A 14,472-nucleotide genomic window follows, 5' to 3' on the forward strand; every position below is an offset into this window, starting at 1 on the left:
GTTAACATTCATTTTCACTGTCATGAAATGATTTCAGATGAGCTTAGCCTATTTGGTGATACATGCACTACTGTTTCCTACACTACACTGTTGCCACGTCAATTAATTCCGCTCATCCGGAAGAATCGTAATGTGTCGTCCATAACTCAATGGGAAAGTGATTTGTTATATTATCTAAAACTACAAAAAGTCACATTTTATTTGTGTAGAACTGTGCAAAGCCTCTTTAGAATTGGTGGAGTTTCCTTAATGTCCTCCTAAAATGGGTCTGCTGGACTCCCGCCTGTGTCTCTGCCAAACTTCCATTGTTCTAAGTAATACGAGGTTGTACAGCACAGTGGGTCTCACTTCTGTTACTAATTCACTCTCAGATTAATGTAACTCCGCTCTCGATGGCTCTCTGGAATGCACAGGGGGATTCACTGGGAAGGCAGAAGACACTCCATCCAACCTTGGAGCCGTCATCCTTTTCCCAGCTGCGTGGTGTTATCGTGTGGGCCGTATCTGGGTACAGACAGTAGGGAGGGTCCTTAAGCGTTATTAGCTTCTTTTTGCTCTCTTCCTCCAGTCTCCCCTTTGGCCTTGTGGGCTTTGAGCTTGGGTTTGGTCCTGGCAACAGAATTCAGGTTCTCCTAGGGTCCTGTGAGCTTTAGTTTGGCTTAGGATCTGGGAGGTAGCTTGGCTCTAAGCTCTGAGGTATTCTCTCTTGGCCTTGTTCAGTTGGTTGGTTATGTGGGCTGTATCTGGGTAGAACATGGAGAGGCTCCTTAGAGTTCTGGTTAGGATAAGATACAGGGTTCCCATGAGCTCCGTCCACATCGCTGCAATCTGGGCTGTTTTACTTAGGGTCTCATGGGTGCCCAGAGACTCACGGGTCAGTGTCACCAGTTTTTTTTTTTTGGGAGTTTTTCATACTGAGGTCCCCTCATATTTAAAGTTATCTCCTGTTCTCTCTGCCTATTGTCTCTCCTTACTTTGCAGGGATTCTGTTTTGGGTTGAGGGGTCATTAGGTTGGTCTGTGGGGTCTGAATTTGGGTTAGAGACTTTAAGTTTAGGCTGTGGATTAATTTTAGTGTTTTGGTGGTCCTTTTAAATTTATACCCTATTCGTAGGGTTAGGGTCGAGTGTAGGAAAAGAACAGAGTTGCCATGGTCTGTGCCCACGTCGCTAAAGTTTCAGCTGTTTGTTTCTGGTCCTGTGGGTCCCCAGAGATGTATAAGCCATCAACACTATTAGGTGTTTTTTTTTTTTTTTTATACCAAGGTCCCCTCACATTTTTAGCCTCTTTAGATAGAATTTGATTTTTATGAGGATGTTGGATCCTCTCTGTTCGCACCTTTTTTTCTCTCTCTCTGTCTCACTAATGAATTATTGGAGGTTTAGAAATTTGGTGCAGTGACGGAGTATTTTTTCTGCTGTATCCCCATACCCTATATAAGTCTGTCTGAGTTATTAATGGAGTACAGGGGGGTAGCGGGTTTGGATAAAACCTGTTAAGCTCTTTTAAGTTGGTGGTGAGGGTTAAGTTTAGGTTTGTTTCCTCTCCCTTCAGGATTTGACCCCTGCTCCATAATTGATTTCACCGTTCTGCCTCTCTCATCTCGCCATCCAACTGATTAGGTTTTCTTCCTTTTAGGCTCTGGAGGGTGGGAGTCTGTATAGATGTACCCTTTACATTGTCTGACTATAGTGGCCCCCCAAATATACTGTGACATCCAAGAGCTGTCAATAATCCATCTGTTATCCAACCCACTGAATCCAAACACAGGGTCACGGGGGTCTGCTGGAGCCAATCCCAGCCAACACAGGGCACAAGGCAGGGTGCCAACCCACCGCAGGCTGTCAGTAATTCTCCTGTGAATCTTTTAGGTTTAGGGTTTGGTTTTAGTGTGGTTTAGGGTTACAAATCTCAACTGTTTCAATGATACATGGGATTGATTTGTATTTCTGAATGAATAAACTTCTCAGTTGTCATTTTGTTATACCGAAACACACGTTTGTCATATTACAGATTAGTACAGTGGAACCTCGGTTTGCAAGTAACTTGGTTTACGAGTGTTTTGCAAGATGAGCAAAAATTTTTAATAAATTTTCACTTGATAAACGAGCAAGGTCTTGCAGTACGAGTAGTTTGTCTGCCGAGCGTCATGTGATCACAACTGAGCTGATGGTTGTTCTCTCTCTCACTGTGGGATTGTGGGCAATCGTCTCCTATTCTCCGTCTGAGTCGTCGTGCCTCACACATATAGTCAACATCTGTACGAGCGTATAGTGTTTACTACAGCATTAGCATTGTGACTGTGTGTGTGCGCGCGCGCGCGTCTGTGCTGTGACATGCGAGTCCCCGTCTTGCATCCTAAAACACGAAGCTGAGTCTCAGTACTTTAGCAACACCAGCTTTATTCAGCTTGAAACAGCAACAGCGCGGTTATTTATACACAGACACAGAAGTCAGGCAGGGCCCTGCACATTTATAACGTTTCTTGTCCCTTGTATCACCCATCAATGGCAGGTACTTATAGCATGTCCGTGATCTTTTCAGATTCACTTTTACGGCGAACTGCTACGGGAGACTGCGATTGCTTTGGGACGCTCTTCAGCGTGTCGTCACGTTGGCTGCAATCCCACAAGAGTTTAGAAACTCACTCTCACCAGCCATGATTCTTTTCAAAGGTAAAGTGCGGGTTAATTTGTTTGATGTGTTTTTACTTTATATTTTGTATTAATCATTTTTATATGAATAGTTTTGGGTTGTGGAACAAATCATCTGAGTTTCCATTATTTCTTATGGAGAAATACACTTCGATATACGAGTGCTTTGGACTACGAGCACGTTTCTGGAACGAATTATACTTGCAAACCGAGGTTCCACTGTATTCCTAAACATTTTGAGCACTGACATGACGCCACACACTTGACCTCACTTGCCCATGTCGGCTCTGACAAATGTTCCTATATTTTAAACTGTTGAGTAGATCTGAATAACACACGAGCCTGTACAATTTCTTCAGCCCCGCACTTGTAAATCGAGTGGCACAAAACAAGAAAGCGTATTTAGACCTAAAAATCATCCACTGGGGTACCTTGTATTGGTAACTTAATTCAATTTTAAGACACACAGTGGTTACTTGGGTGTTGTACCGTGTTAGCCATTATGAATGTAGAGAAAAGCCAAGCAAAATGACTCCTTTTATTGGCTAACTAAAAAGATTACAATATGCAAGCTTTCGAGGCAACTCAGCCCCTTCTTCAGGCAGGATCTTGCATACTGTAATCTTTTTAGTTAGCCAATAAAAGACGCACAGTGTAATAGTGGCTCACAAAATGTCTTAAGGTTTAAAAAGGCTCCTACTGACCGCCCGTCCAACTGTGAGAACAAAAGCTTTAACATGAAGTATGTTTTAGTTTGAGCCAAGACCATTCCTGAATATTGAGCCGCTTATTGGTGTTGCAGATCTTACATGAAACACTACATCTGTGACATTTTTTTTGGGAGGGAAAAAAATAATAAATTGAGATGATGATGATAACAACACAAGTCTCGGGTGCTCACCTCATTACCCAGCTCCCTCTCTGTTTTCCTGCTCTCGTCTCATTTTCGTGTATCGTTTTGCGCCCCAGTTTGGTCTGTCGGTGATCACGGACGGGCGACGTCTGTAAAGCTTTACTGGTCTTGCTGAAGAGAACTTCGTAGCGTAGTGTGAAGAGTCCGTTTCATGCTCTGTGTCCCCAGCTCTTCTCGGTTGCAGACCTGCCAACGTAAAAAAACGCACATGAAGGTAAACCCATCAGTGGCTCGCAGGGCACAGAGACATCGGACTCCACTCAAGGTGCACTTCGGCTGAAGGAGGACTTTGCTGTCCCTTTTTAGTCTTCCAAAAACTGCAAAGTAATTAAAGATTTCAATTTACACTTTCAAAGATTGCCATGCAGTTTCCATACAAATTCTGGAGCAGCAAGATTGAGGGGGCCGATTTCTTTGGACACATTCCGCCCGGCCCTGACAAGAGAGGCCTGTTTGGTGTATTCTATGACATGGATCCAACTGTGAGTATGTGACCTTTAATGACTTGTAGCAACAAAGCGCTCAGATTGTAGGATTATTATTAATGACATTTTATACTTGAGCGTGGGAAGTGTGTTGTATAAAGAAAATGGATTAGTATTAATGTTTTTTATGGGGTACACACTGCCCCCAAAACAATTTCCACATTTTATCGTCTCTAAAGTATATTAAAATAAGATTTTTTTCCTAGCTGATCGGTTTCTGCACGTGATTAGTGAAGAAACAAACAGACAAAATGCAGAGTTAGGGCTGAAATGACTTCCTTTGTACGCAAAACAGAAAAGTCCCATCAAACGAAGTCGAAAAAATTCAAGAGACGGCCAGAGGGTACAACGCTGTTAGTTCTTCGGATCAAGTCAGTGAGTGAGGTCTGCCTGCCGCAGGGAGTACTTGACCTTCATGTAATTAGAAATGGCGCAGAGCTTGTCAAATAACACAAGCGTATCCTCGGTATAAGAAGCTAAATGGTGGATATTTTAATTGAAGGGGGATACTAAAGGTTTGAATTTTAAAGCGCCAATTTGATAAAAAGCAGTGGCACCACATCAAAATGCCATCAAGTGTTGGCAGCAGACTGATGTTGAGTGTTGAGCCACTAAACTCTACGTCCACACGACTGCGTCTCCCTTTCCAATCCCAGACGCCCGTCTGTTTTTGCCTTTCGTCCGCACTCCCCCAGCATTTTGAACCTCTGAAAATGGAGACTTAATAAAATCAGCAGCTCAGAGCTGAGGTGTAAAGGAGTGTCGAAAAATGTTCTTAATTGCGCAGTGATTGTTTGTGCTTATTATTACGTGACCCTTCCCTGACTGATCCTGCCGATTACGTTTTCCCAACCGCTTTGCTCGCCTTCCACTCGAGCGTCACTCTCAAGAACAATTCCACCTCATCGTCCATCCAAATAAAACGAGACCTGTTTATTGTTTTCTGTATTCACCATTGGTGTCGTCGGTGTGTGAGTGTCTGGCATGGAGGACTCTTTCTTGTCCTGTTTTCTCCACTGCCCAGTGTAGGTGAACATGTGCATCGTATGTGTGTTCAGTCGTTTTAGTGTGGAGCACAGATACTTTTATAAAAGATGTGAAAATGCAAGTGTGGACGGCGATTGTAATTTTTAAATGAGAACGTAGCAGTGTGGATACAGCGGCAAGTTTTTGCTAGAGAAGTTCCAAGTAATTTTAATAAAGCAGGAATGCTAAATCCCCCTTTAATAGCACCAGGGACTGCACTGGATACACATCTCATACCCTCCCTCCATGTTGGAAGTGTCGGCAGCAATCTCCCCCCACAAAGCAGTCCCTTATTCTAAATAAGTAAATACACACCTGGATCTACAGTCATGGTAGATAACTTTCTAAATGTGTTGTGTTTTTTCTTTTCTTTCCATTGACAATACACACTCACCATTTTATTTTACATCTGCAGGGTAAACAGAGCGTCCTAATGTCCGTCATCACCGGCGATGCAGTTTCAATCATCAAAGATCTGGAAGACAAAAAGATTGTGGCTATGTGTATGGGCATCCTGAGAGGACTTTTTAAAGAACAGGTAACCTGCTGGTAACACGACGACGAAGGGCGGCTGGCACACTTGCACTTCTCCATTAAGATCACACAACATCAACCAGCTTAACAATCGGCTCACAAAGCGATCGACGAGTGTTTAAACAATAAAACAAACAAAAAAACAACACTGCCTTCAGTTTGGATTTCATTTCAATTCAGTAGACTCATCCTATGCAGACATCTGACAATACCTGTCGAGGTATCTCTATATCTGTCTATCTCTGTCTGTGTCTGTCTATATCTGTCTATATCAGTCTATCTGTCTATCTACAGTTAGGTCCATAAATATTTGGACAGAGACAACTTTTTTCTAATTTTGGTTCTGTACATTACCATAATGAATGTTAAATGAAACAACTCCAATGCAGTTGAAGTGCAGACTTTCAGCTTTAATTCAGTGGGGTGAACAAAATTATTGCATAACAATGTGAGGCAACTAAAGCATTTTTTTAACACAATTCCTTCATTTCAGGGGCACAAAATTAATTGGACAAATTAAACAACTGGAAATCAAATGTTCATTTCTAATACTTGGTTGAAAACCCTTTGCTGGCAATGACAGCCTGAAGTCTTGATCTCCTGGACATCACCAGATGTTGGGTTTCCTCCTTTTTAATGCTCTGCCAGGCCTTTACTGCAGCGACTTTCAGTTGCTGTTTGTTTGTGGGCCTTTCTGTCTGAAGTTTAGTCTTCAACAAGTGAAATGCCTGCTCAGTTGGGTTAAGATCAGGTGACTGACTTGGCCATTGAAGAATTTTCCACTTCTTTGCTTTAATAAACTCCTGGGTTGCTTTGGCTGTATGTTTTGGGTCATTGTCCATCTGTATCATGAATCAATTTGACTGCTGGATTTAGCTGGATTTTAGCAGACAGTATGTCTCTGAGCACCTCAGAATTCATTCGGCTGCTTCTGTCCTGTGTCACATCATCAATAAACACGAGTGTCCCAGTGCCACTGGCAGCCATCACACTGCCTCCCTCCACCGTGTTTTACAGATGATGTGCTATACTTCGGATAATGAGCTGTTCCACACCTTCTCCACACCTTCTCCATACTTGTTTCTTGCCATCATTCTGGTAGAGGTTGATCTTGGTTTCATCTGTCCAAAGAATGTTTGTCCAGAACTGTCCAATCTCGCCTTTCTATTCTTGAGGCTTATGAGTAGCTTGCACCTTGCAGTGCACCCTCTGGATTTACTTTCATGCAGTCTTCTCTTTATGGTAGACTTGGATATCGATACGCCCGCCTACCCCCTGGAGAGTGTTGTTCACTTGGTTGGCTGTTGTGAAGGGGTTTCTCTTCACCATGGAAATGATTTTGCGATCATCCACCACTGGTGTCTTCCGTGGACGTCCAGGTCTTTTTGCGTTGCTGAGTTCACCAGTGCTTGCTTTCTTTCTCAGGATGTATCAAACTGTAGATTTTGCCACTCGTAATATTGTATCAATTTCTCAGATGGGTTGTTTCTGTTTTCGCAGTTTAAGGATGGCTTCTGTCACCTGCATGGAGAGCTCCTTTGACCGCATGTTGTCTGTTCACAGCAAAATCTTCCACATGCAAGCACCACACCTCAAATCAACTCCAGGCCTTTTATCTGCTTCATTGATAAGGACATAACGACGGACTTGACCACACCTGCCCATCAAATAGCCTTTGAATCAATTGTCCAATTACTTTTGAGCCCCTGAAATGAAGGGATTGTGTTAAACAAATGCTTTAGTTGCCTCCCATTTTTATGCAATCGTTTTGTTCACCCCACTGAATTAAAGCTGAAAGTCTGCACCTCAATTGCATCGGAGTTGTTTAATTTAAAATTCATTGTGGTAATGTACAGAACCAAAATGAGAAAAAAGTTGTCTCTGTCCAAATATTTATGGACCTAACTGTATATCCATCTATGTATCTATATCTGTCTCTCCCTCTATCATATAGTGCCTTTCATATCTATCTCTATCTGTCTATCTATATCCATCTCTCTGTCTGTCATAAGGTATATGTAGAGAAGGAGACATCAATTATTTTTTTTAAACTTTATTCTCTTAGTGAATATGTAAGATAATAGGACAAAAAAACGAGTCCCCTCTGCCTAAACCTAATCCCCTGTAACTCCTCCATGCCTTAAAGGCTAAATGGACCTCCTCTCCCAGAAATGCAGGTTTAAAAACTGGAGGAAATGGTTTGGAGGTTCAGAGTTTCTGAAAGTTCCACCGCTAATAAAAGATTTTCTTTTTCTTCCTTTGTATATTCAGGAGGTCCCGGAGCCCATCAGATATTTTGTTACCCGATGGCATAAAGAAAAATGGTCTCAAATGGCTTACAGCTTTGTAAAGATTGGAGGCAGCGGAGAAGCTTACGACATAATGGCTGAGGAGGTGCAAGGCAAATTGTTCTTTGCTGGAGAGGTTGGTCATTATTTCTGCTTTAAAAGATCTTGCATAAAGAATAGAATATGCACTTTGACATTAATTACTCATTTCCAATGGAAGATAGGCTTACAGAATAAAAAATAAATAAATAAAATGTTGCTTTATGCAACATAAAATCAGAAAAGGGCACAGGCAGTGAGTGGCACATGACATCAGGGTTCTGCCCGACTCTACAACATCTAAGAGGGTATCAAGCAAAGGTCTGCTTTTCATGTCCGTGTAAGTAAAGGGGTGAAGTGGATTTTCTGCATCATTGGCTACACGTACTTGGGGGTCCACATCAGCGACCGACTGGACTGACGAAAGGGCAGAGCCAACCTGTTGGTGTGAGGAGACTGCACCCCTTTAACGTGGGTAGTGACATCCTTCACATCCTCTATAACTGTGTGATGGCCTTTGCTGTATTACAAGACCACTCACAGAACAGGAGGGTGAATCCAAAAAAGTAAAGGCAATTCCACAGTAACCGCAATGGCTAGAAGCCGAGGCGCTCCGACAGGTTTGTGATGGCTTATGAGCAGTGGGACTCTGCGGTTACTCTACTTCAAGCCAGGGGCAGCTGCACATACGACACTCCGCTTTGGCATTGCGCCATTGTTGAACAACGTGCCAGAGTGAGATTTTTTTTTGGGCCAAAGGAGTGAAAGCTCCTGAAATTCACCGCAGTGAGATTGGTGTGTGCTGCCTGATGTTACCCAGCCACCCATCATCCTAAGCTGCTTACCCTGGGCAGGGGTGCAGTCCAGCAGCCATCAGACACAAGGCAGACACAGGTGCCAGTCCATCACTGAGCACACACACACACACACATTATAGGGCCTATTTAGTGACACCCATTCAGTCCCTGTGTTTTAACACGGGCAGTGCAGAGTTTGACTTTGTCTTTAGTCGGTGGGGCGGCGCTGTGTGCGCATGACGGCTGACAGCCTGCTGGTACAATGCATAGGATGCGGCAAAGATGAAGAAGGAACTGAACAGTGCCCGTTTTTTAAGAAATGGGGCTGGAGTGCCAATTCTGCCACCAGCCCCCAAGTTTGGAGTACCTACTTGCAGGGCTGGACGCAGATTTAATGTCATCCCCAGGTTGGGGAAATTGCAGGCTAAGGCCTTGCTCAGGGGCCCAACGGAGTGGAGTCAATTCTGGTGTTTATGGGATTCGAACCAGCAACCTTCCCATTACCAGTGCAGATCCCTAGCCTCGGAGCCACCACTCTGCCTGTGGAGGACCTCACACTGTCTGATGATGTGTGTTTTATGAACTAGAAACAGAGGGCCCACCACAGCTATTAACCCTTTGCACAGCAGCCGTGCACCTTACCAGCGGCAGAGAAGCTCGTCTGGTCTGATGGCTCGTGTCTTACATACCATTAACAAAAAAAATGAAAGAGCCTTGACTGCTGAACTGGCCACAGCTGCTTTGTCAGAAACGGTAAATGGGACTTGAGCTGTGATTTGACACGGTGGAGCAATGAGATAAGCAACTGTGGTCAGCAAATCTGACCTGCCTCCTGATCAAAAAAAAGTCACATCATGTGACATCAGTGACAGATAACGAGGTCAGAAACTTTAGTTTGTCAAGTTTGACGTCCCCTTCTGACTGGACAATGCTGCCACGTTAAGGTAGCAGAATCAGTTCAGGACAAACACATTTAGTCTCTGTGCCAGTGTGAGGAGTTGTGTCACTTGAGTTTACTTGTTCCGCATGACTTCTATTGTTCAGGTCGGTACCAACGCTAAAGGTACTCCAGCAGCAAATGAAACCCCCAAGTTATTATGGCCTCTAGCAGCGAGTACACAACATGCTCTGAATTTCATCTTTTTCTCTTCTTAGGCTACCAATCGACATTTCCCTCAGACTGTGGCCGGTGCCTATCTAAGTGGTGTCAGAGAAGCCAGCAAAATCGCAGCTTTGTAAAGGTGCAGCTCGACCTCCGCTTGTCAACGCCACACGTAGAACAAAGACTGATAACGTGGTGCCAAGTCAGTGAGGGGCAATGCTGAAGATCGACACCCTCAGGCCCAGGGCAAGTCTTTAGAGGTGGTCCTGTGATGCCCACCATACCTCATGTATTTATAGATTCAGCCGAAGAACAAATGATTTGATGTATATATTCTTTTTTTGGTGAAAATTTCTCATTTTATAAATGTTCATTTTTTTTAAACTCTAAAAACAGTTGCATGGGAGCAAAATGTATGTGTCGTTCGATTTGTATGTTAGCCAAAATATTTATTATACTCGAACCTTCTACTTGCAAATGAAATATCTAGTGTAGAGAGTGGGCACAGGGACCCATGTTTGCAGTTTGTTTTTATTTGTGTTTACTGAACGGTTGCCCGTCTTTTCTGTTGCTGCATGTTCTGTAACTTGTGAGTTGGAGTAGAATGGAGTCGCTCTGTCCGTCACGCACCACAGTGTCGTGTTTCCAGAGTAGCCTGTTAATTTGTATAGAAATGATTTGTAAATAAGCCTGGTGAGCCCATTTCATCCCCCACCCTTGAATCATTGTAAATCTCTGAGGGGGGGGGAAAAAGCACAAAAAAAAAAAGAAATTATTAAAATATTCCAGTGTTTGTATTCTGTAAACAGATTTATGAAAACAAAGAAACACGAGTTTAAAAACAAACATCCAGTGAGAGTGGAACACCACGATCCCCCTTCTCCAAACATGAACAAAGAACTGCAGGATAACCCAGAACATGAAGATCAGGAGCAGCAGGGTGAGAAAGAGCATCAAAGCAGGAGTTAACCTCCTCGGTGCTCACCCTCAGCCTTCTACTGTCTGTAAGTACAGTTAAGCTCGAGTGTCTCTGCGGTTATTAGGCTGTTTGATCAGATGTACCACTTGACAGTATTCTGCTGCCATCTAGTGGATGAAAGTATGCTGCAAAAAATTATTTCTATGCAGTTTGGGTAACTCAGCAGTATTAACAGGAGTGTTGTGAGCCTTCAACCAAAAGACAAAATGTCATTTTAACCAAAAAAAAAAAAAGCCAATTTTAGAAGAAGCTGAACCAGAAATATGAACTGAATCAAGCGATAACCTGGACTGCTGTGATATGCCAATCCACATTCACAAAGCACAGTTGTCCGATTCTGAAGCAGAGTTTGGAACAAGTGCACCTCTTCCCAGAGCTGGTCGCCCATCCAAACTGAGCTATGGCAGGGAGAAGAGCCTTGGTAAGAGAGGTGATTAAGAACCCAATGGTCATTCTGGCTGAGCTCCTGTGCAGAGATGAGAGAAACTTCCAGAAGGCACACTTCCAGTGCAATACTCCATTGATCTGGGCTTTTTATGACAGAGTGGCCAGCAAGAAGCCTGTCTGCAGTAGAAGCCACATAAAAGTGACACGTTTGCAAAAAGGCACCTAAAAAACCCTCAGCCTGTGAGAAACAAAATTCTCTGGTCTGATCAAACCAACATATTAAAACAAAACAGGTCAAAGTGTCATGTCTGAAAGAAAATTGGCACAGCTCACCACTTGCAATGCCACCCCAATACTAAAACATTGTTGTGGCAGGATGAGGGACTTGGGAGACCAGTCAGTGGAAAGGAAAGCTGAACTGCGCAAAATCCAGAGAAGGCCTTAAAGAAAACCTGCTCAGAGAGCTCTGGCCCTCAGACTGGGCTGCAAATTCACAAAGCAAAGACAACCCAAGAGTGGCTTAGGGTCAACTCTGTGAATGTCCTCGAGTGTGTACTTGAACCTGACTACACATCACTAGAGGGACCTGAAAATAGCAGTCCATGGACAATCTTTATCCAACTTGATAGAACTTGAAGATCTGCAGCAAATTCTGGTCTGTGACACTTGTGACATCAGACCCAAGGAGACTCCAGGCCAGAAAGGCTGGCACAACTAATTACTGAGTAAAAGGTCTGAATACTTTTGTCAATAGGAGGTTATTTTGTTTAATACAGAAAAAAACAAAAACCCAACTTCTTTACACCAGAGCTGCTTAAACTTTTTCTCACAACCCAATCTTGCCCTTCTTAGTGTCATGGAGTCTCCATGACGAGCGTCAGAACGGTGGGCTAAATGCCACCCCCGTTCCTCCCCTCAAGAATCAACACAGCAAATGATACACAAATTCATTCTCGTACAATACAATGGTGAGTCAGGACCTTACACAATCCCAAGGCAGCAACAGTTTAAGAAACAGATTTACACTCGTGGGCGGTTATCCAAAAGGCTCAGACATTCCATTTTTTGAGACTACGGTTATTAATTATGTTGGTACCTACCAGTTCCCCTTTTCCCCCTCAGAATAGTGATTAATCGTTTTACAACTTTACTTTGAGAGTGGTCATTAGACTTCATATAACTTTGAAATTTTCCGTAGCATGAAGACAATCCATCTTTTGTACCAAGGACCTAACTGCCTTGACCGTTACAGTGATGGCACACTTGCTCGGTCAATGGAACTTAACAAGTGAGAATACACAGGTGAGGAGAGGTCAACAGGCTATGCCAACTGGTACTGCAGTCATAGGTAACACCATGAGAGAACAAAAAAGACTAGACGGTGGTGAGTGGGACTTCAGGCTACCATTGCTATGGAAAAAAAATAGATGTGTCCAACCACCAGGCCAATTGCCTGACACCAATATTTGGGCGAAGGTCTATTCAGCCATCTTTAGCTTAGAATGCTGGAGAACTCACAGCATCAAGTGCCTAGGTTTGAGTTTCTACCCGGTCACACTCTGGGTAGGTACTTCCTTAAGGCACTCTGGTTGTCCTTTTACTGCCTGAAGATGCGGATGTTAATTTAATTGGTGAATCCAAACTGCCTTACACAAAAGTGTGGGCACATGCTCAGCACTGATAGGAGAGCCCACTTCTCTTTATGACTCCAAGTTACGATTAGGTGTGTTGGAAGGTGGATGGACGGATACTAATGGTAACAAACAACTCTGAAGGACACGACTGCCCTAAGAGGCTAATCAGCTTAGGTAATGAATGGATATGTCCATTTTGATCAAACATTGCATGGCCTAGTCTTCCTCAATATACATCCAGAATTGGAAATTAGGGTTGGGTCATGGAATTGTAAGAACAGGCAAAAATGTTTTTAGTGCTCATGTTGTCAAGGACAAAGAATTGGGATTAAAATGATTAAGTCTTCAAAGTTGCACTCAGTGCTCTAAAGCAACATTCATCTACCTTTCTGATGTTTTCACAACCCACTTCTCATCCCCATGGTGAAACAAACATGACTGTTAAAGCGGGTAAGGCAGGGTGGGTTTGGATTCTCCCTTGGATAACTGATGGGCATTTGTCAACGCTGGTTCCACTTGGTGATTTGAGCACATCAGAGCTAGGAGTGGGAAGAATGAGTTTATGCGTGTCTATATTATATATAAATAAAAATATCTGCAGTGACCCACTACCATTATTGATTGGAAATAGAAGATCATGACCTGAAAATTGGCTGCAACAACACAGTTGTTAAAAAACACTTAAAAGTATTAACTTATTGTATGAATCTAGGTCACCACAATTCATTCTCTCTCTCTCACACATACACACACACAAAGTCAGAACTAGTTGCAACAATTGGTCGTCATTTAAACAGTGTAAACCTTCTCATGGTTAATGCACTGACATCCAGTATCACGGTGGTGTTTTTGTTAGCCAAATATCTAGCAACAGAACACAAGTGATGATTAAGGGTGTCAGCTTATTGGTTATTAGCAGGTAAGCTGACATTCTGGCAAAAGGAAACTTGAAAATATGGAGTAAAAAGTACAAGATGAAGAAACAGACAGAACAATGGCCATCACATATGGATAACAATTTTTATCTTCAGTTTTTATTTATGGGTCCGTACTTACTTTGATTTGTTTAAAATAGAATTCAACTTTGGTGAAACCTGCTGATCTATTGTGTGTTCTTTTAGATTGAACTTGATGTAAAAATGTTTTCTAGTGTACATCTCCATTTACTTTATACAATGTGATAATTATTGCTGCCATCCTTTTTTTTTTTTTTTTTTTAAATTACTGTTGGCTGTATTATCTACCCTAACATCGATCAAACACTTACACACCTAAGACAAAAAAATCTTCACCTTTTTGAAGGTGCAATATTAAAATAAGAATTGATATTCATTCATATCTCCTACACAGTTTAATTATACAAGGAGATATAAAGACAAGGCACATAACAAACATGCTGGAGAGGAAGAAAAAAAAAAACACAACACAAAAAAACTCACCCAAGACGAACATCCTTCGCTCATCTGGCTGATCAATACTGGCACAAGGTACACAGTCCTCCCATTTTCAAATCCACAGGCTGTGGTTCACTGCAAGCTACAAAATTCTTTACATGGTTGCAAAGTCCATCCAACAAAAATCAATTTCAAAAAAGAGACTTAACAACAAATGTAAAAAAGCAAAAAGTGTAGTTCT

The 14,472-nt window shown here is 42.6% G+C and overlaps 1 protein-coding gene across 4 annotated transcripts in view; it reads left to right on the forward strand.

Annotated features, from left to right (window-relative positions):
- LOC114663667 (lysine-specific histone demethylase 2) overlaps positions 1-10,545 on the forward strand; it is an 82,075-nt gene extending 71,530 nt beyond the window's left edge. For 3 of the 4 annotated variants that reach the window (XM_051935980.1, XM_028817562.2, XM_028817564.2), the window contains 4 exons: positions 3,923-4,048; positions 5,493-5,615; positions 7,883-8,035; positions 9,891-10,545. In XM_051935980.1, coding sequence (XP_051791940.1) covers positions 3,923-4,048; positions 5,493-5,615; positions 7,883-8,035; positions 9,891-9,974 — 486 coding nt within the window. In that variant the 3' untranslated portion in view covers positions 9,975-10,545. Of the gene's footprint in view, positions 1-3,922; positions 4,053-5,492; positions 5,616-7,882; positions 8,036-9,890 lie in introns of those variants that run through there. The other variant, XM_028817565.2, reaches the window with a different exon arrangement.
- The last annotated feature ends 3,927 nt before the right edge of the window (positions 10,546-14,472 follow it).

This window comes from Erpetoichthys calabaricus, chromosome 13 (genome assembly GCF_900747795.2).
Source record: "Erpetoichthys calabaricus chromosome 13, fErpCal1.3, whole genome shotgun sequence".
NCBI classification, from domain to species: Eukaryota; Metazoa; Chordata; class Cladistia; order Polypteriformes; family Polypteridae; genus Erpetoichthys; species Erpetoichthys calabaricus.